General features: G+C 46.9%; 1 protein-coding gene across 5 annotated transcripts in view; it reads left to right on the forward strand.

Annotated features, from left to right (window-relative positions):
• LOC311325425 (putative flavin-containing monoamine oxidase A) overlaps positions 1-22,057 on the forward strand; it is a 32,483-nt gene extending 10,426 nt beyond the window's left edge. For 4 of the 5 annotated variants that reach the window (XM_084458123.1, XM_084458125.1, XM_084458124.1 and 1 more), the window contains 5 exons: positions 2,629-2,729; positions 4,698-4,856; positions 8,852-8,938; positions 9,759-9,859; positions 21,152-22,057. In XM_084458123.1, the coding sequence (XP_084314249.1) occupies positions 2,629-2,729; positions 4,698-4,856; positions 8,852-8,938; positions 9,759-9,859; positions 21,152-21,488 (785 nt within the window). In that variant the 3' untranslated portion in view covers positions 21,489-22,057. The remainder of the gene's footprint in view (positions 1-2,628; positions 2,730-4,697; positions 4,857-8,851; positions 8,939-9,758; positions 9,860-21,151) is intronic. The other variant, XM_084458126.1, reaches the window with a different exon arrangement.
• Positions 22,058-23,326: the final 1,269 nt, after the last annotated feature.

The raw sequence follows: 23,326 nt of genomic DNA on the forward strand, positions 1-23,326 counted from the left end.
TCATTTATGTCTCCGTCTGACTGGAGAGACAGTGATTTGCCTTTAAGGTGTTATTTTCTGCCCCTGATAAAGGTACTGAGTTTCAGAAAAGAGAGTTGAGGTTCAGCTTTGTCCCAGCGAGGCTGCAGCCTGTTCAGTCCAGGGCAGCAGGCAATAAAGCGGCCACTAGAACTAATCAGCCACTTTATTGTCCCTTTTTATAGTCCTCGCCCCTCAAGTTCAGGAGGCGAGATCATTAGTTAAATCAAAATCGTTAAGTGTCTGAATCGGAGCACTGCAGAGCGTCCATGTCCGTTCTATAGATTAGCCTGTCCAACCCTGTTCCCTGTCTGTGCGTTTTCTTGCTGGGAACACAGAGTCTCAGGTTCTACTGGATGACCTCACACTGTCACACAATCTCTTTTGATTTCCATGGCAACAGGCTTCATTTTGTTGGCAGGCTAAATGTGTACAGGTGCGATGTCAAAACAGTCACTGAATTCAACAACGCATGCTCGTTCCTTGATTAGACTGGATAAGAGCTGTTGAAGGCCTAATGTTTTCATGATAGCCTTCCACTCTTTTAGTTCAATTAAAGCATTATAATTATTATTATAAAGTATTAATAGGCTGGTAGTAGTAGTAACCTAGTATTTTTCCAGTTACTGTATTCTCTCTCCAAGAGTGAACATCTACGTTTTGTCAGTTGGAAGGGTGAGGTCAGCCCTCATCGCTCATCTCAGGAGACCAGGACAATACTGAAATAGAGGAAACAGGGTCTTTTGCCTTGCGATTCAGCTACATGTAGTTAAGGGGAACGGATGCAATGTGAAGCCGTACTGTAGGCTATGGGTAACGGTTAGCCTCGCGTCACCAGTCTCTCCTCGGGGAGAAGAGCCTGGTATCTATTTACTTCACTGCCTTAAGCCCGCCCCATCATCCGTCTCGAGCCTGTAGAGCCCGCCTCCAACATCCGCTTGCTTTATTTTTCGTCGGTATGCCTGGTGATGCCATCGCAAATGTTATATACTCGAAACTTCACCATGTGCAGCCTACAGTAAAAACATTACAACAACTGTTTGTCTTCCGGTCCAGATTGGATGATTATGCGATGCGTCATCGCGCTTCCGCTCTAGACCGGCGAAACAACACCGAACGAGAAAGGCCCCAGACTAGTAACGGTCAAACCAAATGATCTGGGGGTCACTCTCACTTCACTAATGCCACCATTCTGTTGTCTCATTGGCAGGGGGCGCGGCCGCAGGGACGAGCTGCGTCCCCATCAACGGTCGGTCACAAGCTCTGATACTGATGTCGGATCATTTTGAATACCCAACAATTAACCTCCCGGGATTTTGTAGCGCGGCGGTTGAGGCCGTCCCGTTGAACTCGACGTGAGCTCATTTCTGGTGGTTCACTTCATCTGTCCGTAGCCTGTCTTCCATCGCAAATTTGACACGCCCCATTATGCGCACATAACAAATTTGACACGGCTCATTATGTGACCTGCGTGTGGGTGATGATGACTGACCGGTCATGCTGAAGGAAGATGGCCGCTGTGAGCCGCACGAAGGCCCCCATTTTGACACGGAGGTCGGTACAGGCCACAGCGGGATAGCGTAAGTTGACTGTGAAGTCCGTCGGCCGGCCTGTCGCTAACCGCGCGTCAACAACGCCTCGTTCATTTCACTCTGCGACACCGCGATAGCTGCTTGAAAAATGGTCACTGCAAAGTCATTGTCTTCTGTCAGCTGTATCAGCGTCTGTGTCCAGCCCAGTGTCACAACAGCAGGAGGGATGTGACAGGTTGTGTCCCATGTATAAATCTGCGTGGCTCCGCGTGTCATGTTGACAAGGTCAACTGACCTTTTTGCCCATTTATCCCATCGACGGTGCTCATTTTAACAGGTTTGAACTGTTTCATCAATTTTGTTTTGCATAAAAGCCTTATTTTGGAGTTGCCCACAGCGCTTTGACAGTTCCCAAATTAGTCATCCATGAGCTAATTCAGTAAAAGGCTGGCTCCGTGCCACGTGTCAGGGCTCAGTCAGACAGAGAGACGCGAAGACGGCTTAGTGCGTGCGTGCGTGCGCGTGCGCGTGCGTGTGTGTATGCCAATGTGTCCGTTTGACATTTGAACACCTCTGACAATACTGATAAAGTTATTTAATCCCCTTGTCACAAGCGGGAAACAAGTGAGTCTTCTCAAATGTAAATACCGCAATTACAGCTGGGAGGCAAAGTGACAGTGTGGCAGCGTTAAATTGGAGAGATTCCTCAGCGAGGCCATTCCACTCCCAGGCAGTCACTGGGGCATTGAATCCAATTTACCTGAGTGCTGGTCGATGATTCTTAAGTAAAGCCATTCAGATCGATAGAGGAGGTTAACCAAAGTAATGTGCGTTATCTGTTCCATTTTTTCTCTCATCTCTCTCCTTTCCTTCAACTCTTTCCTATTGTCTCTTTTCTTTTGATCTCTACCTACCTTTTATTTCTTACAGTTCCCCCCCCCCCCCCCCCTCTCTCTCTCTCATTGTTCATCTCTTTGTCCTTTAGAAAAGATCAAACGGGCTATTACAGTAGCTTCACGGTCCGACCATTTTGTCTTTCAGGTTTTGTGTTCTGAGATTCCTATTTCCTCCCCTCCAGCTAAAATCTGCTACCAGCCGACGCTGCCCAGTCAGAGAGAACGCCTGACACAGAACATGCCAACTGGACACCTGATCAAGTTCATCATCACCTACCAGACAGTGAGTAACACACACACACACACACACACACACACACACACACACACACACACACACACACACACACACACACACGCGCACACACACACACACGCGCACACACACACAGACACACAAACACACACACATTCTCCCCCTCTTTTTCTCTGTCTGGACTGGAAGGTAGTAAATCCTTGTTTTTACTGTCCTTTGTCCTCTATGTCTTTGGATTAGAGGTGGGTCACTCTTTGGGCGGTCCAGATCAAAACGTGATTTTATAGACTCAGCCCCACCGTTCAATAAGATACCCTTTCCTACAAATCCCTTCCAAAGGCTTTTCTTCTTTCATACTAACATGACTACATTCCCTCTAACATTCCTGTGAGTTTATCAATGATGGTTATCCACGGGATTGAACACTCACTTGGCATTTCCACACACAGAGAGAACTATGTTCCCTTGATCAAATCAAATCAAAGCTTTAATTGTATTGCGCATGGGTTCCCAAACTCCATCAATGTGGGCCTCCCCTCTGAAAATAGTGACACACCCGCACCCCCCCAACCCCCCAAATCTATCCATTTTGCAAGGCAGCGTTAGCTAGCCCATAATGGTACACAGCTAAGTTAGCTCGGTGGCACCTGTTGCTAGTTAACGTTATGACGTTTTCGCACAATACATTCATACCTGCGGGGGGAGGCTCTCTCTGCACTATCCACAAATTTAGTATACATCTCTCCCATTATTGATTTCGATCTTCTGACCTTTAAAATCACGTTTCATTCATAAAAACCATAGACTTTAAAAATCAAACAAACATGCTTTTCCTTCTTTTTTTTCTAACCATCCCTCCGCGCCTCCCCCAGGGGAGGCCCGCCTCACAGTTTGGGAATGCCTGGTATAGCGTATTTCATACCCAGAGGCAACACAATACGCTTTACAGAGAACAAGGGGGGTGGGCATAGGTCCCATCCTGTACATATTCCAGAGGGAAGCAAAAAAACAGTATCACCCAGGGGCCAGAAAGGTGAGCTGTAAAAATTCTTCTTCTTGATAACGGGATCGACTAAGTGACCTCTCAGGTCAGCACATCCGTCTGTTCTGTCGCTCTCCACACACTGTAGCGTATCCTTGTCTAATGGTCTAATAGGTGGCGACTTTAGCCTGCATTACAGTCACTCTGAATCACACGTTGAACACCACACTTCCATGAGACCGATTATTGTCTCATGAGCCATTTACAATTTATGAATGTTCCATATAGGAGCGGAGAGTAGGGGATAATGAATTTGACGGTATGCGCTATTCTAGGTGGTCTGCTTGTAGCGTATTTATCATCCTGTACACACAGGGTTATCATCTAAATGCAGACTTGTGTTCTCATAGACAGTGTGTTAAACATACAGGGAATACAAAGTAGGACTTAGACTTTAGAGTTTAGTTCAATGACAACAGAATACAATGACAGCTCCACAGTTACGTCCGCTCAGCGTGGACTATTGTTTCGCGCAGCTATGGCTGCGGGGACCAGGCTCGTCCCAAAGCGAGCCGTTCTGCGCCTCGGTATTCTGTGCCTACACCCTCAGGGCCGGGTACAGCGGTGATTGAGTGGGTGTGTTATGTCCTTTTCCGTTGCGGTTGCAATGCGTACAACGCGTGTACACATGGGATAATATACCAAAGGCACTTACAGTATGAATATTAGATTGAGTGCTCTGTGGTACCGCTATACAAAGCTCTTTAGAAAACACTGAGGTAGCGGTTAGTGTATTTTCACAGCAGTTGATACTGTAAGTTCCCTCCAACTAGGATATCGCTTTTTATTTTATTTTAAATTCGTCGGCGATTGGAAGTGGCGTACCACAAGCGCCATAAGGTCGAAGGTTGTGGCGGTAGTGTACTAGCGTGATATCCGTACTGCGATGCTTTTCTGCTGATACGCTTTGTCTGTGTGTGTGTGTGTGTGTGTGTGTGTGTGTGGCGCTGCAGGCCTTCTGGCGAGAGAAGGGCTTCTCGGGGGAGATCGTGGCCCAGCCGTCCGAGGACTGTCCAATCAGCGTCACGTTCGACGCCACCAGCCCCAGTGGGAGCCCCGCCCTGGTGGGCTTCATGGCCGGCCTGCAAGCCTCCCGCTGGGGCCCTCGCCAGGTAGGAGGGGCCTGAGGGAGGGAGGGATGGAGACAGGGCATAAAATTAACACCCGCCAAGCGCCAATGGTGGGTAGAAATTGTGTTTGGTGTATAAAAAGCTTAGCACTTAGCACTTGGCCGATAGCTAATTTTGAATAACAAGTGTTTTTTTTTTTTATGTGCTTCAACCAGTCGTCCTCTGTGTCCAACGAATGCTGCCCAAATCTACCGTCTCGAGGGGAGGGGGGGTTAGAGAGAGACTCGCCTCGGGAGAGGCACGGGGGGCTAGTCAAATAATGCATGATTTTTTGGGGGTGCTGAGAGAGATCGTCTGGTCTGGACAGAGGGAGGAAGATGTGATGAAGTGTAAGCGATGATGTGGACGTGTTGTTGTCGGGTCGCCCGTTGAGCGAGCCTGCGTCCAGCTTCACTCTGCCTAATTCCATGGGCGGTGACTAGTACTTACAGTACAGGGCACAGTCACTTCAACGGTTCATTAAACATGACTCGTTTCACTCTCCACTGCCCACTTCCCACTGCCCACTCCATTAGAGGTCCACTGCAGCACAGCACTGCACAACACAGCACAGCACAACACAACACAACACAACACTACACAACACAACACAACACAACACTACACTACACTACACTACACAGCATAGCACAACACAACGCAACAACACAACACAACACAACACAACACTACACTACACTACACTACACTACACTACACTACACTACACCACAGCACAACACTACACTACACAACACAGCACAACACAACACTACACAACACAACACAACAACACAACACAACACTACACTACACAACTACACAACACAATACACAACTACACAACTACACAACACAATACAACACAACACAACACAATACACAACTACACAACACAACACAACACAACCCAGAGGCTGTTTTTTGGTTGCCAGGTTCTGTTCAGTACATACTGTAGCCTACTCTGTTATTTCAGTGAAACAGGTTTGAATCAGCTAACTGTGGATGGATGTATTATTGTCTATGGTTTATTTGATTGGTGACAATGAGAACAGTACAGTGCAAATGAAGACTAGAGTTTGGGAAGAATTTGGGAGAAGAAAAACATTTAGCAATGAGCACTTAGAGCAATGGTGTACTGTACAGTAACTGGACACAATGAGAAACAAGGCACTGCAAAATGGGTTGAGAAAGAGTAAGAATTCGAGATTTTTCACACTGTTCATGAGCTAACCGATGATGGAGTTAGGCTGAATTGGCACACTTCCTTGTATTTTGATGTGTCAAGTCTGAGGGCAGTTGCTGACCGGCTGAGAATGGAAGATGTGAAATGTCACGAGGCAGCGCCTGGCGTGTGCCGGCCTTAGTGCTTCCTAGACGTGTGTACTTGTTCACAGACTGCCTGTTACCATAGTATTCACCCTACATGGCAGCTAGCAATTCACCAGGGTCTGTAAACACAGAAGACACTCTGAGCCTTAACAAAAAGAGGAGGTGTTCAACAGTCAAGTATGAAGTCTCAGGGGTTTACGCTCTTTATCTGAAGATAAGATAGTGTGTGCGTACACCTACACACACACGCAAACACACAGACACGCACACACACACACAGCTAGGCACACACACACGCACCCCCCCCCCCCCCCCCCCCACACACACACACACGCACACACATGCACACACGCACACACACTCAAACACGTACCTGTGTGACTCTTCCGGGTCATTTCAACTGTTAAAGGAGAATGCTAGTTTTTGACAACCTGGACCTTATTTACGGCATATTATAAGACGTTTGACTCACCGAGATAACTTTGGTGTAATTCGGAGGCCTGCGCTGAGAGGGGTGCGCTAAGGCGATGGTGATTAGCGTTGAGTTAGATAGTGATTAGGGCTGACAGGCTTTCGAGAGCGCTAAGAAAGGCTACAGTAGTTGAGGGAATGCAAATCAAAGATCAGACATATTAAAGACAGCACTCCTGTATAAGGCAGTTCACATTCCACATCCCCCGTCTTGCTCGGTTATTTATGATCTCGGCTTGCTGTTTCAATAGACCACACGCGGAGTGCTGTGTGTGACCCCATGTCGAGGACTGCGGAGGTCACCGCGTGCTGTTGCTGCGGTCCGATGTGTGTCGTGGTTGTGTTGTGTGTGTGTGTGTGTGTGTGTGTGTGTAGGACTGGGCTCTGGAGGAGTACAGCGAAGGCATATTATAAGACGTTTGACTCACCGAGATAACTTTGGTGTAATTCGGAGGCCTGTAGAATAAATTAAAAATCCAGCGTGAGCCAAGTATATCCATGCGATGGTGACGGACGGGGCACTGAGAATGCAGCTTCTAAAAAAATCTATTTTCTGCCGCGAAACGGATGTTTTCATCAATCTGTCTTTATGAATCGCTAGTTGTGCTTACATAGAGCGAGGGCTTGTTGTGGTTTTTCACATGGCTCTGTAATATGATCTTTAGAAACGTCTTTAGAAACAAAATAGCTTCCCCACTTGCGCGCAAACTGGCTATTCTCTGTCTGTAGGCTACACTCACATTCTCTACGCTACGATCTACAGGCCTCCGAATTACACCAAAGTTATCTCGGTGAGTCAAACGTCTTATAATATGCCGTAAATAAGGTTCAGGTTGTCAAAAACGAGCATTCTCCTTTAATTTAATCAGCATATAGCCTAGTCATGTCATTAATTATTCAGACACACACACACACACACACACACACACACACACACACACACACACACACACACACACACACACAGTAGTTTAGTGATGTTATAAATTACATTATTCAATAGTCATATTTAATGTTTACCTAGCTGGAAAATACAGAGTAATATAGCAGAGCATCAATAATAAGGGAGTGTCTGAAGAGTCATGATGGGATGTGAAGAGAAAACCAAGTGGCTACGAGTCGTTAGCTGGGGACCTGAGCACTACGCTGCAGTTTGATGTAGGAGAGCCGCATCTCATCCTTATTAATTCATGCTGCTGAATATTTGCGTTTGCAAAATCGCGTGCCTCCATTCCTAAGCTGCATTGGGACTTCTACGCGCACGGTTGATGGAGTGATCTCCATGTTATTGTGTCTCACCACACCGCGCTCACAGCCTACTTCTCTGTGTGCTGAAGTTGTTACTGGCTCGGTGATCTCATGTGATTTTTATGAGCTGGAGCTTTGCAATTAGTCCATTGGGTCCTTAAAGGGGCTTCGCTTGATATATATATATATATATATATATACCTAATATATATTCCTCATTTCAAGAACACCGCCACCTCCTCCTTTTCCTCTCTGGCTGTAATTGCGTAGCCGCAGTCCCCAGCTGGAGCTGAATTACTGCTCAGGACCCCAGGCTGAAAGGCCCGGTATAGGGGACATGCAGATAGGAGATTTGACACACGCTGGCGACATCTGTCATTCAGCCGTCATGTCCAGGACCTGGCGGCCAGGGCCTGAGGCCCCCCGTGTCCCCGGTCCCCTCATAACTCATGCCGAGTGTTCACTTAGCGGGAGGGAGGGGACCGTCCAGGCGTGAGTTATTCACATCGATCGGCCCCCGCCGGGCCCCGGCACGACCGTTTTTTTTGTGTGTTTTTTTTTTTGTTAAGACATCCGTCTAGATTTTAGCAGTCCGGTCATACTTCTAGATAAAGTGCGATCTGAGAGTGAGATCAGGAATGGATTGTTCTTTGCAGGGGCGGCTGTAGCTCAGTTGGTAGAGCGGGTCGTTCAATGATCGAAGGGTCAGTGGTTCGAATCCCAGCTCCGACTGTCCACATCTCGAAGTGTCCTTGAGCAAGACACCTAACCCCAAATTGCTCCCAATGAGCAGGTTAGCACCTTGCATGGCAGCTACCGCCATTGGTGTGTGAATGTGTGTGTGAATGGGTGAATGAGAGGCCATTGTAAAGCGCTTTGAGTGCCGCTAAGGTGGAAAAGCGCTATATAAGTGCGGTCCTTTTACCATTTACCATTTGCGCTTCCAGGCGAGCGAGAGGAGAGAGGCGGTGGTGGCCAGCCTGGTGAGATACCTGGGCTCCGAGGCCCACAGCTTCATCCACTACCAGGAGAAAGTAAGTGTGCGCTGCTCACCTCACGCTGTTCTAACAACCTCTTTGGAGTGCTACTCACTAAACTCCGGGCTCTCATTCTCATCAGTCTCATTCAGCCTCGCTCGGAATTACAAATCGGTTTGAATCGTTTCATTTCAACGCCGTGGAACGCAGCTGTCGTCAGCGTCCAGACGGTCTCCCGAGGAGAGGCGAACTCAACTCGCCGCCTGGCGCCCGCAACGCCATGATTGACGAACAAGCACATCGGCCTGACAGGTTGCCGGGGCAGCATGTTAGCATTTAGCTCCCTGGGAGGTCTCCGCTAACGCTTAAGTGTTGAGACGTCGAAGAAGAGTTTTCCTCGCTCGAGTGGTTACGAGACTGGAGGAGGAAAACGGGGGAGATCAACAAGTTAGCTTAGCGGAAAGAGAGAGAGAGTGAGGGGGAGGACAGAACGGTTCTCAGAGGAAGTGGAAGGATTTCATCCACTTCACCATCCAGCAGAGGGGTGCGCTGAGGCGATGGTGATTAGCGTTGAGTTAGATAGTGATTAGGGCTGACAGGCTTTCGAGAGCGCTAAGAAAGGCTACAGTAGTTGAGGGAATGCAAATCAAAGATCAGACATATTCAAGACAGCACTCCTGTATAAGGCAGTTCACATTCCCCGATTGGTCTTGCTCAGTTATTTATGATCTCGGCTCGCTGTTTCAATAGACCGCACGCGGAGCGCTGTGTGTGACCCCATGTCGAGGACTGCGGAGGTCACCGCGTGCTGTTGCTGCGGTCCGATGTGTGTCGTGTTGTGTTGTGTGTGTGTGTGTGTGTGTGTGTGTGTGTGTAGGACTGGGCTCTGGAGGAGTACAGCGGAGGCTGTCCTGTTAGCGTCATGGCACCAGGGGCGCTGACCTACTACCACCCCAGCCTGAGGAGGCCTCATGGGAGGTAACCAGCTGCCCCTCTCCACCTCACCTGCTCCGCCTTTCTCCACCAACACTCCCCGCGATGGCCTGCTGCCCAACACACCTCAACACTCTGCCTGGACAGTGGATCCGTATCACTCAATGTCGGCTAAGCCCTTGCTGAGAGGGGTATTAGTGATCACTGCCCCTATCTGGTGCATTAGGCCGAACCTGGCGAGATGGACAGCAGGTCGAAGGAGCCCCGATCTCCGTAGGAAAGCGGTCATATAATCCATTTGTAGTTGGCCGTTAGCAGAGGCTCACGGCTGATCCATCCAACACATGCATGCTCATCCATGGACAAAGGGCACAATACAGAGAGAGTAGGGGGGGAGAGAGAGAGAGAGAGAGAGAGAGAGCGTGTGTGTGTGGTGGTATGTAGAGAGAGGGAGAGAAGGAGAGACGCGTCCAGGTAATGCATTTCCATAATGGGATGATTTCCATAGGGACCAACGGGAGCTCATTACATAACACCGCAGGGAGGGAGGGACAGAGAGAAAGAGAGAGAGAGAGAAAGAGAGAGAGAGAGATATCTCCCATCCAGGAGATGGGATCCTCAAGGAGATAGGCTGACCTTGACATACATACATACATACAACATGTGTATCCAACAGAGCCCCACTTTGGGACTGAAGCCACACAGATGACAGCTCACACCTCACAACATCACGACAGGCGCCTTGTCAACACGCTCCATTGTGATTACTGCACACAAGAGGAAATAGCTAATGGCGTACAATATATAATTCATTTTAGAGCAGCATAATGAACGCCATACCCCTTAAGGCCCTAACACAGTTCCACAAATACCGTATGCACCTTTGAGAATGCAGTCTGTTGCTGAGAGCGAGAGTGTGTGTTTTCCTTTTAGCCTGCCAGGCTGTGGCTGTGACAGCACAGTGGGTTCTGGTTTTCCGAGTATGTGTTAATGGGAACATTATGCTTGTGCTGTTGTCAGGTAGTTTAAGGGAGAGAATGTTCCAGCTGCCGGTGGTTGCTGCGCTCTCTCTGAGTCAAATCAAATCAAAATGTGTTTATATATCGCATTCATGCACAGAGGCAACACAATATATTTCTACTGATCCTCGCACTCATTTTCTAATTGAGGAACAACTTTTAATTCTTGATATGTAATTGTTTTTTATGTGTACAGTATATACAGTTTCTGTAAATATATCTTCAGTGATCTGTACAAATGGCTACAGTAATTGTTTGAGAGCTTAATTAGACTGGCAGTTTAATTGTATCATAATAAAAAATTAAATCTCTGTTTCAAAAACACCTTTTATCTCTTGACAGTCAACAACATGTTGGATGATAATGATATTCCCAACAATGTTTTTGTTATTATTATCTGACTCACTGTACTGACTCACAGGATGTGGGTTTTTGAGATAAGCCTCATTGGCGCCGCTGGATTACAGTTCACCCATTTGAGCCAATATATGAGCTGTAAAAAAATACTTCTTGACCTCTCTCAGCGAGATAATTGAGCAACTACTGTATTAGCTATATCATAGAAACATGTTAGAGCACATATGCATGCATAAGTACTACATTATAAGACAGATAAAACATTATCAAAAATAAATGAATAAATAAATACAAATATTTTACCTACCAATAACCCTACCTTCCCACCAACAAAACTACCTTCCCACCAATAACACTAGCTTACCTACCCACAAATAACCCTACCTATCCACTAACAAAACTACCTTCCCACCAATAAGTCAACCTTACCTACCCACCAATAACCCTACCTTACATACAGTACCCACCTATATACCTCCCAACAATAACCATACCATACCTACCCACGAAGACACCTACCTACCCACGAAGACCTCTACCTATCCACCAATAACCCTACCTACCCACCAAGACCCCTACCTACCCACCAATAACCCCTCTCACCCACCAAGACCCCTACCTACCCACCAATAACCCTACCTTACCTACAGTACCCACCTATATACCTCCCAACAATAACCATACCATACCTACCCACCAAGACACCTACCTACCCACGAAGACCTCTACCTATCCACCAATAACCCTACCTACCCACCAAGACCCCTACCTACCCACCAATAACCCTACCTACCCACCAAGACCCCTACCTACCCACCAATAACCCTACCTACCCACGAAGACCTCTACCTATCCACCAATAACCCTACCTACCCACCAAGACCCCTACCTACCCACCAATAACCCTACCTACCCACCAAGACCCCTACCTACCCACCAATAACCCTACCTACCCACCAAGACCCCTACCTACCCACCAATAACCCTACCTAGCAACCAGGACCCCTACCTACCCACCAATAACCCTACCTACCCACCAAGACACCTACCTACCCACCAATAACCCTACCTACCCACGAAGACCTCTACCTATCCACCAATAACCCTACCTACCCACCAAGACCCCTACCTACCCACCAATAACCCTACCTACCCACCAAGACCCCTACCTACCCACCAAGACCCCTACCTACCCACCAATAACCCTACCTAGCAACCAGGACCCCTACCTACCCACCAATAACCCTACCTACCCACCAAGACACCTACCTACCCACCAATAACCCTACCTACCCACGAAGACCTCTACCTATCCACCAATAACCCTACCTACCCACCAAGACCCCTACCTACCCACCAATAACCCTACCTAGCAACCAGGACCCCTACCTACCCACCAATAACCCTACCTACCCACCAAGACACCTACCTACCCACGAAGACCTCTACCTATCCACCAATAACCCTACCTACCCACCAAGACCCCTACCTACCCACCAATAACCCTACCTAGCAACCAGGACCCCTACCTACCCACCAATAACCCTACCTACCCACCAAGACACCTACCTACCCACGAAGACCTCTACCTATTGTTATGGAAATTACTGTTCTAGTAAAAATGATTTACCAAGATTCGCTCAAAAGGTTAAGTCTGATTTATTGTGAAACACAATACTTGCGCAAGGACTTCCTGCAAAACACAGCAAGGGTGGTTAAGTCAGAGAAGTGAAGTCAGCCTCTTCTAGCTGTGGCTTATGTACAGTCCAAACAAAGGTACAGTGTTTCCAGGATGTGATTGGCTACTGCATTGTACATGAATGGCAGGCGTGGCCAAGAGTAAAGACATGTGACATGAGAAAACAAAGAAAACAAAGGTCTGAATCAAAACGAGGAAGACTAAGGTGGGGCCCTTCTGACTTAAACAAAGAGATGAGGAAGAGCTATGCAGAGTGTGTTTTCAATTACAAAGGGGGGAGAGTTGGTGTTTTACATTAGACTGAAACTGGGGTTTGCAGGGGACTTGGGGGGGAGGTGATAATTACCAGGACAAAGGTTTAAGGTGTTTGGATGTAAATTCCTGGACAATCCCTCATTTGTGCCTGAACAGGCACACAAAAATAAAATATAAAATCCAAACACAGCAGCTATGCTATACATGTGGAAAGGAAATAATCTCTCCACTAGGTGGAAACTTTAATTATTTCCTCTCAACGTGCAAAATCACACACCTAAAACCCCTTGCTTCAGAAATTTGACAGGAAACAAGATTAAAAAAAATGACATGATTATATACTATTTATAGTCTAAGAGTGGACAACCATTCACCAAAAAACAAACTTGATTTAACAAGGCAAAAAAAAGATAAAATGGTTACCAGTGTAAGAGGGGCAAAAAACCTCTTGGTCAATTTAGAGGAAAAACCCAAACGTATTTATCAACTCATGTTTCAACCATTGCAACTCTTGTAAACAAATATTATATTTTCCAGATTATTTCAAAGTTCATTCACTCTTGTGAATAATTGCATGTGATGTCCTATGGAACATAGATTCCATGTGTGCGTCGCTGAATGTTTAATGTAGGTTCCAGTGTGTGCGATCAGAGGTGCAGTCCGATTGCTCATCAGAGGAGAATGTCATCTGGGGAATGCAAGGCGTCTTCTCTTCTAGATCGCAACTTCAATGTCGCGTTGCTTGAAATCAGTTATGTTCAATGTTAGTGTGTGCAGGTGTGTGTGCGTGTGTGGTGCATCTTGTGAGGAGGTGACCAGCAAGGTCATTTTTCCTCCGATTCCTCGTCAGAGGAGAGGACAGTGTGATGGCCCATTGTTTTGGCCTCTGAGCCCTCTGGTTCAGCTGCATTCTGATCTCCTGGTGTTTGCGATCCCCTGGTGGACCGTCCTCTGCTGCTTGGACCCGTCGGCAATGGCTTGCATGGATCCACGAATTCCTCTTCAGATCGCTGTCTGCGTGGTGAGTAGAACCTGGTACGGCCCGAGCCACCTCGGCGATTTCAGCTCCTTCGTCTGTGGTCGTGGACCAGGACCCAATCCCCAGGAGAGATGTGATGCAGGAACCCCTCCTTAGCCTCAGGAAATGGCGGTCCTCATTCTGTTGGAGACATCTGTTAACATCCTCCGCCACCCCTGTTTTTGAAACATGATCTGGCCCGTGGGCTAGTTTGAAAGCATAATGAAAACATGAACGAGGTAGTACAGGTTTGTCATTAGGCCCTAGATACAGGTTAGTTTGGTGGTGGAAATGTGCACTTAGTCCTTCATTTCTTTTTCTCCGCAGGTGGAGCAGATGCTTGTAGGTCAGAAATGTAGGCTCTTGAACTGAACCCGGTCCATCCCTGTACTGCTCCACGTAGGGCCGGCCCGGGTCGTGCTGCTGGAGGGCTCACCTCGGCGCTCCCGTTCCCCCAGTACAGGCTGATGAAGTGCTCCGTCTGTGGATTCACAGATGAGAGAGACAAACAGAGACAAAACAGAAGAGCAAAAAGAGAGTCCTCTGGTCTGGTCTCCCTGTTCCCCTCTTTGGTCAGGAACGGTTATTCAAAATCTGTTGGAGATTCTCAGAAATATGGTTAAGCGCAAGCTCCTGCTTTGGGGAAAAATGTTGTTATTCAGTCAGGAAAACTTAAACAGGGTGTCTGTTCAAGTGTCATTTTAGAGCCAGTCTGCAGTAGCCTACAGTGACATCAGGGGCAGCGTTAGAATGACTTCAATACGCCCAGTCCCCAGTCATGATCAAGGCAATTGGGTTTGGCTCTAGCATTTCTCTCACGATTTTATGAAAATAAAATACGCTTAAGTCTTTCGGACCTCCCATTCAGGGCGCAATCCCGGGCTAGACCCCGTTCCGTCCGAGGCCTCAAGCCAGGCTCCCCTGGAATGAGAGCTCAGCCTTCTGCTTCCCGGTGTCTTCTTTTCAAAGCCCACCGATCACAGAAGCACTACTCGCCTACTAACGCATTCGCTTTTGGCTTGTAGTGGCCTGACTGTACATTGAGCCGAGCGCGGCGGCCATCTCAGGTCTTACTGCCATATGCGACCCGACCGGCCGGTGACCCAGTCGATAGCGATCCCGGACACCGTAGTGATTGTTAGTCACCCAGCTCAGAACCGACGGTCTGATCCTAATTCCACTTGTGCTATGAATATTAGAACTTTGACCGTTTTCACCAGCCTTGCCTATTCACAGAGGTCGTCTCTAACGCCCCTCTGCTTAGGTGTGGACTGTCGTCCACGTACCACACAGTGCCAACCCCTTAGCGGCGACACAGTGCTGACTAGACGGTACCAGAGCAGTATGTTAATTCATACTTCATCAGACACGGGGGCCTTCAGTCGTCTCCCCTAGCACTATAAGACAATTTTAACGTGCCCTTTTGGGACCTTGCGGCCCCGCCCCCGTCTGTTTATGGCTAGGTCCAGGGGTGCCCACTCCCCCTCCCTAACCATATTCTCGCCTCAACAAAACAACACCCCCTAAGGGTGAAAGCAAAAATTTCCTGAAGTCAGGATAAAAATAGAGATGAGGCAAAGAAAATGACACTAAAATGAACTGGCTTCATTTACAATTAACTAATCAAAAAACTCCATCAAAGCTTCATTTGTATAGCTAAAAATTTGTATATCTAAACCCTCCCTCTTCTGCATTTGAGGACAGAGTATTTGGGCACTGCTTCGGACAAAATGGTCTCTTCTATGTTTCATACTTATCTGTCGCTCACAGTGAGTTGGTGACGTGGCGTTGGCTTTGCATCTCACGAACCCCAGATCGCTTATCTGTAGGGAAATAGGCCAGTAATCTCCATCTCCCCCTCCGGTCCTGTGCCCGTCTCCTGGTTCGGCATTCACCCATCACTCCCGGAACGACAGTTGTCTGTAAAAAAAACACTCAGGAAAAACACTCAGGCCCGATGAATGTGCCTCAAACTATAAACATGAGATATTTAACATACTCATTAAACACATACAAATAACCAAATAATCACACAGCAGCAAAGCAAATCGGGGGCCAGAGAGATAGCCCCATCGAAAAAGAACAGCCCTCAGCGCTGTCTCATATCCTCTTTCCATGCTGGACCAAGAATGACCCTCAAGTCATTCGTGACTCCACACAGTTCATAGCTTCATGCTGGCGAGGGGCAATCACTCCTTGGTAGCCCACACAATGCACTCCAGGAAAATCTGAAAACATCAACACAGAACTTCACAGAAACAGAACATCCTTACGTCCTCAGCTACATCTGTCTTCTTCTGTTTATTTACCTTAAAAAAAAAATCTCTCTTTCTTGGCTAGTTAAAATCTCCCTTATGGGTTGTTCAATGGAACTCCAGCAGGTGGCGCTCGACCCCAAATTTGAGGCTCTTCCTTTTCATTCAGCTTGCGGTAACTGTGACACCGTTCAATCCAGTGGCCATACTGACCACAATGGAAGCATGAATCATCTCTATCTTCACTTCGATTATACCTTTTTCCTCGCCTAACCCTACCAGAACGCTTCCTATTGTTTCTCTGTCGCCACTGTGGTCGTTGTTGGTTCCACCTCGCACCAGCAGTTTGATTGTCCAGCTGTTGTAACTGAGCAGCTTGTAATCTGGCTGCACCTAGCTTCATTTCTTTCAACTCCCTTTTTTCAATGTGATCATGAAGACGCTCCGCATAGCGGAAATGATCAACAACTTCTTCGAGAGAAGTCGATTCCCAGGTGTGGCACATCAACCTAACTTGGTCGGACAAAGAGGAGAGAGAGTTATTCATCAATTGTTGTTTCAAAATCTTTTTATAATCGGCGTTCGCTTTGTCCATGCCACTGTGTGCGGCGAAAACTGATTCTAGTCGTTCCCAAAATTTCTCGAACTGTTGATCGGAATTTTGTTTGCAATATGTTATACGGTCCCAATCCATCTTTTTAGGGAATCGAGTTTTGATTCTGTTCAACAGCGCAGTGTTTTGGTCAGAAAAATCGGCATGATTAAAAGGCAATGTAATGTCAAACGGATGTTTCACATCCACCCATTTTAGCCCAAGGCACTGTCTCATGATCATGGCGATTTCCTCTGCGTGAGGCTCATACATACGAACTAAACTGTTAAAAAGATTTTCAAACTCGTCAATGTCTTTGGTTGGATCGGGCAAGGTTTTAGCTATTTCACGTAGTTCATCAGAGCGCCAGGGTCTATAAACCGTAATCTCTGGGGTCCAGGCCGCATAACCAGCTGCATAATTTATTTGTGAAGGGCGAGGAACAGGGTTTGGGCAGCGTATCAGAGGCGCGTGTATTTGCGGTCCCTCCAGACTATCTCTAGCCATTTGCAGTTGTTCCAAATTAACCTTAGCCTCAGATATAGCTCTAGCCAAATCTTCCTTATACCTCGTAGAAAGGGGCGAAATGAGAGAAGGGGCGTGGCTAATGGCGGGAGCATGAAAAGGGGAAAGAACAGCCTGGTTGGGTGTGAGCACGGAGCAACGAGTCGAGGGGGGGGGGAATCTAATTTTAAATCAGAGTTATTCTGCTGGGGAAATGGCGGAGAGACTGTTTGCTGAATCTCCTTATCTTTCCTTCCTGACCTAAAAACCCGCTCTCGTGCTACTCTCTCCCAAATCTTAAAAACAGACCAGTCTACAGAATTAACAGGCTTTTCCCTTAACCTAGACATCTCAACCACCTCTAGCTGAGCCCGAATCTTAGCTAAAAATTTAACACTAAATGTCAGATATGGATGTAAGAAATCGAAAATGCTTTAGCACATAACGAAAATCTGCCAACAAACGCTCGCAGAATAATGCTTGAGCGCAACAATCTCCTCAGGCTAGACACGTTTAGCAGTAGAATTCTGTGACCTCCTCTAGCATATTTTAGTAGCCGGGGTTACAGGGACACCTAGTGGTGATCCCAAAATGTTGCATGTATGACCCGGAAGTTGTCTTTGGCAGCGCGGGGAAATTTAAAGAAACAAATCCCTAAATAACCACGACGCAGCCCAAAACCCCAAAACAGCAATGAAAGGAAACCTTATGGTTAACTCACGGCGGGAAAGAATACAATTTCGAAAGAAACAAAGACACATTAAAATTCTAATTAACTCACCCAGCAACTGGTCCTTTGTTGTCCCTCTGGCTCGGGCGGGATCACCAGGAGAGCGGAGTAGTAGTTGTTGTTTCCTTTGTCTCCCAGACAACCAGCTAGCCTACTGGAAATCTAGCAGTTACGATTTAACAGTGTACAAAAAATACTTTAAAATACTTTACCTGGATCCATGGCGCGCGTAACAAACATACAATCAAGAGCCGAGGCTCAAAAATGCAATCAAAAATCCCACTGAGCCGGCGAAAAATAGCGCTTAGACAAACATAAAGACAACACAACCCCGTTCGGGGACAAAAAACAGACACTCCGGAGATTAGCTGGTAATCGCACTCACTGCGAACTTCAACCCATTTGGAAATCGCACTCACTGCGAACTTCAACCCATTTGGAAATCGCACTCACTGCGAACTTCAACCCTGTGGGAATCGCACTATCTGCGAACTTCACTCTGTGGAAATCGCACTATCTGCGAACTTCAACAGGTTCCCTTCTGTGCTAATTCTGGAACATCGAACTAAAGCAACCCAAAATGTTATCCTAGAAGTGCACTCTCACTTCTTAACTACAGCCGAGCCGACAAACAATCTAAACTGTAGTCTACATCAACTGTAAGGGAGCGAGTCCCAATTCCAAAATTACACCTCTTCTGAAGAGAACCCCCGGTAGCCTAAACAAGGACGAAGTCAGAGAACAATGCAATATCACCAATCCTAAATTGCCATTGTTAAAACCAACGCCTTATCGCCACCACCTTCCCCGGGGAGTTTGCTTTCAACAATACGCCAGACCCACAACAAAATCTGAAACGAAACCAAGGCAAATACCAAGCATAAAAGGATTCGTTTTTCAACGTACCGTGAGTTTAGCCGAGTGAAACCAAACGAGGCGGACTTCTCCGAACCAATGCAATAGGCGCAAAGAGAGAAGATTTTCCAGAGCTCGCTACTGCTCCGCACGTCTGGCTTCCTTCGTTGTTCACTCCAGGCGAACCTCACAGCAGCCGATCCCGTCCCGAGTCGCCAAATTGTTATGGAAATTACTGTTCTAGTAAAAATGATTTACCAAGATTCGCTCAAAAGGTTAAGTCTGATTTATTGTGAAACACAATACTTGCGCAAGGACTTCCTGCAAAACACAGCAAGGGTGGTTAAGTCAGAGAAGTGAAGTCAGCCTCTTCTAGCTGTGGCTTATGTACAGTCCAAACAAAGGTACAGTGTTTCCAGGATGTGATTGGCTACTGCATTGTACATGAATGGCAGGCGTGGCCAAGAGTAAAGACATGTGACATGAGAAAACAAAGAAAACAAAGGTCTGAATCAAAACGAGGAAGACTAAGGTGGGGCCCTTCTGACTTAAACAAAGAGATGAGGAAGAGCTATGCAGAGTGTGTTTTCAATTACAAAGGGGGGAGAGTTGGTGTTTTACATTAGAATGAAACTGGGGTTTGCAGGGGACTTGGGGGGGAGGTGATAATTACCAGGACAAAGGTTTAAGGTGTTTGGATGTAAATTCCTGGACACTATCCACCAATAACCCTACCTACCCACCAAGACCTCTACCTACCCACCAATAACCCTACCTACCCACGAAGACCTCTACCTATCCACCAATAACCCTACCTACCCACCAAGACCTCTACCTATCCACCAATAACCCTACCTACCCACCAATACCTCTACCTATCCACCAATAACCCTACCTACCCACCAAGACACCTACCTACCCACCAAGACCTCTACCTATCCACCAATAACCCTACCTACCCACCAAGACCCCTACCTACCCACCAATAACCCTACCTAGCAACCAGGACACCCCTACCTACCTACCCATCAAGACCCCTATCTTCCCAACCCCAGCTACATCACCACCACAACACAACTGTTTTACATTAGCTAGATACTTTTATTACATTGAGTGCTCATCTCAGAAAGCAGAATATTAACAGCTTTTCATCTCTAATGATCCTTTGATGGAGAGAATAATCACAGCTTGTTAGCAGATGAATGTGCTGCTGTCAACACTGCAGCATCTGATCCTCCTCTGACAGACAGGTACAGATGGGACCAGTTGTCTAATCTGTCGACCAGCTCATTCTTTATCCTCCTTTAAATTTCTTCATTTTTATAGACTTGCATTTGAATAGTGACCATTTTCCCTGCATAATTGTATGCATTGTATTCATTAAGTACCTTTTGTACTTCTGATTTGTCTAGTTGTTATTGTTTAATTTTGTTTACTTGTTTACTTTTCTTCTCTTTCTTTTATATCACATAACTTTACATTAGTCATTTAGCAGACGCTTTTATCCAGAGCAACTTACAATACTTGCATGTAATGTAGGTAGTCATTGTACTGTATCACTACTCGCCAGAGCTCACAAGTGCATCTCCTTTCTAAACAAGTGACTAAGAGCATAATCTAGTGCTGAAGTCAAGGAGCAAGAGCAGCGTGATTCAAATTCAATACACGTAGGTGCTTACTTTAAGAGGAAGGGTCTGGGTAGTACTTAGCCTGGATGTAAGAGGGAACTGTTCCTTTCATTGCCCTGTAGGCTAGTACCAGAGTCTCAAACTGGATGCGAGCTGCTATAGGGAGCCAGTGTAGAGAACGGAGAAGGGAAGTTGTATGGGAGAACTTGGGGTGGTTGAGAACTTGGAGTGGTTGAACACCAGTCGAGCTGCAGCTTTCTAGACAAACTCCAGGTGTTTAATGGTTGCCAATGGGGTCACAGCAAGGAGGCAGTTGCAGTGGACCAGGTGGGAGATGAAAAGAGCCTGGATGAGCACCTGTGCCGTTTCGTCAATGAGGAAATTGTCATCTATTCCTAGTGTTGACTGTGAACTTTCCTCTCCAGGATCCACTGGGCAGGCACAGAGACGGCCACCCAGTGGTGTGGCTACATGAGCGGGGCTTTGCAGTCCGGCCAGCGGGCAGCGCTGGAGGTCCTGGCGGAGCTGTGCCCCTCCAGCCTTTCTCAGGAGGAGCTGGAGGCAGCGAGGGAGGCCGAGAGCAGCAGCTCCCAACCGCAGCCGTCCCTGTCCTCCTCCTCCTCCTCCTCCCTTCTCCCCAGAGCTGTCCTCATCAGCACGCTCACCATGGGCATCGCTCTCCTATTGGCTCGACCACAACTCTGCCGACACTGGATTGGACAAGCTCGAGGCATATTGCATAGGGTGCTTTTGCGGCTGTAAAAATGATGTTTTGTAATAATTTTTGATGTATAGTGATTTCTACAAATGGCTACAGTTAATGTGTTTGAGAGCTTAATTAGATTGACAGCAACTGTATGATGATAAAAAGTAAATCCCTGTTTCCTTTTGTTGAATATTGTTGATTTTCAGAGAAATGCTAATTTTAATATGATCCTGTTAGCTATTTCCTAATTATGATGATTGACCTCTGAGTATGGCTGTCGGCTTGAGTTTTCGGTAAGAAACGGTGTCCCTCTTCCATAGACTTATGAGATAAAGACATTCCATGGCTGGTACACTCTGTGCCAAACACCATTGTTGCGGTTAGAGATAAAGGCCTGGGTGTCGAGGCGACGTAGGTTAATGGGACAAAACAAGGCCACAGAAGAGACCAGAGAGACAGTCTTATCGGAGAAGAGACGAGGGAGGGGGGACACTCAAACCACATAAGAACGTTGCAACGAGACCAATGCTTTGATTTGGGTCCAGACAGCATACAGAGAGGTCAACTGTACATTAGGCCATGCCATCGTCTTTTGTATGTAAAACCTTCTGGAATAAACCGCTTTTGCTGAGGCTCAAATCCCGTGTTGGAGAGATTCATTTGGAATACACCTGAAAAGGAGACACTGGACTGTGTGGTATTGTGTGAGATTGGGGCCGTCTTTTATTGAAATCACAACACAATGCAGAGCTAATCAAGGACAATAGTAAAAGACAATGAGATTCATCACTTTGTTACCTTTTATTTTTGACAATCTCTACAGTACATGTTGGATGAGTATATGACCGGAAAACACTGGAGGTTTGGTCCTCAAAAGGTTGGCAGTCTTCAAAATGCGCTAGAGGGTCCAATTATTTTTCATATTACACAAATTGAAGTTGTGAAGAACCCACTCAATATAACAAACAATAGTTTTAGGATCAAAATCCATGTCCTATGAGAAGTGTGAACAACTGACTTTGAAGCCCTTTTCTCTGGTTAGTGATTTAAGCATATCTTCTTCAAATATTTCCAGATTTCAATGCATGGCACATCATTTGAAAGCTTGCAGTTACACTTTCATAGTCTGTAAAAACAAAAAAATGACCTTGGCAGACATCAGGACCAAACCTCCAGTGGCAGTCACATATTCCCAATAATGTTATTGAGCTATCTATCAAATTACTAGCTCTGGCCCACAGGGATAGCTCCCATTGGCTAGTGAAACCTAGCTAGCTACCTTTGAAGAAAAAAACCCCATACACGCACCTGTGCTCAACCAGGTCTGGCTTCGCCTGCATATCTGCTCCTTTGAAATTTCAGCTCGCAAGAACGACTGAGGAATGGAAGAAGAGAAGCAACTCACCGTGTAGCTGGCGGAGTCCTCAGAAGATCCCCGGTCGGCGCTGCCTGATCGCCGCTTAGAAGACGACCCAGAGGCCGAAGAAGGGGCTTCGGGAGTCCCGGATGAGGGTGGAAAAAACTGCCCTCCACCTCAGCATTCCTCTTCCAGAGGCCATGGCTGGGAGGACAATGCTGTCGTCTATGGAACCGTGGTTTATCCCTCAATGGTTGAACGCGCTGTCCCAGGTGGACAGGATTGTCTGATATGCAGGCGAAGCCCGCTTACAGTATATAGTGGTGAACCGGACCTGGTTGGGCACATGTGTGTGTATGTTTTTTTTCTCCCTTCATTCAAATGTAGCTAGGTTTCACTAGCCAATGGGAGCTAGCCTGTGGGACTTCGCTCCACTCATAGAACAAGGGTTACAATACGTAACCATCGGTTTTTGGAATAAGCCTCTCATTGCTGCCGCTGAACCTACTTCTCGTGATTCAATTCATGGTGATTCAT

The sequence above is a fragment of the Borostomias antarcticus genome (assembly GCF_949987555.1).
Source record: "Borostomias antarcticus genome assembly, chromosome: 2".
Classification (NCBI taxonomy): Eukaryota; Metazoa; Chordata; class Actinopteri; order Stomiiformes; family Stomiidae; genus Borostomias; species Borostomias antarcticus.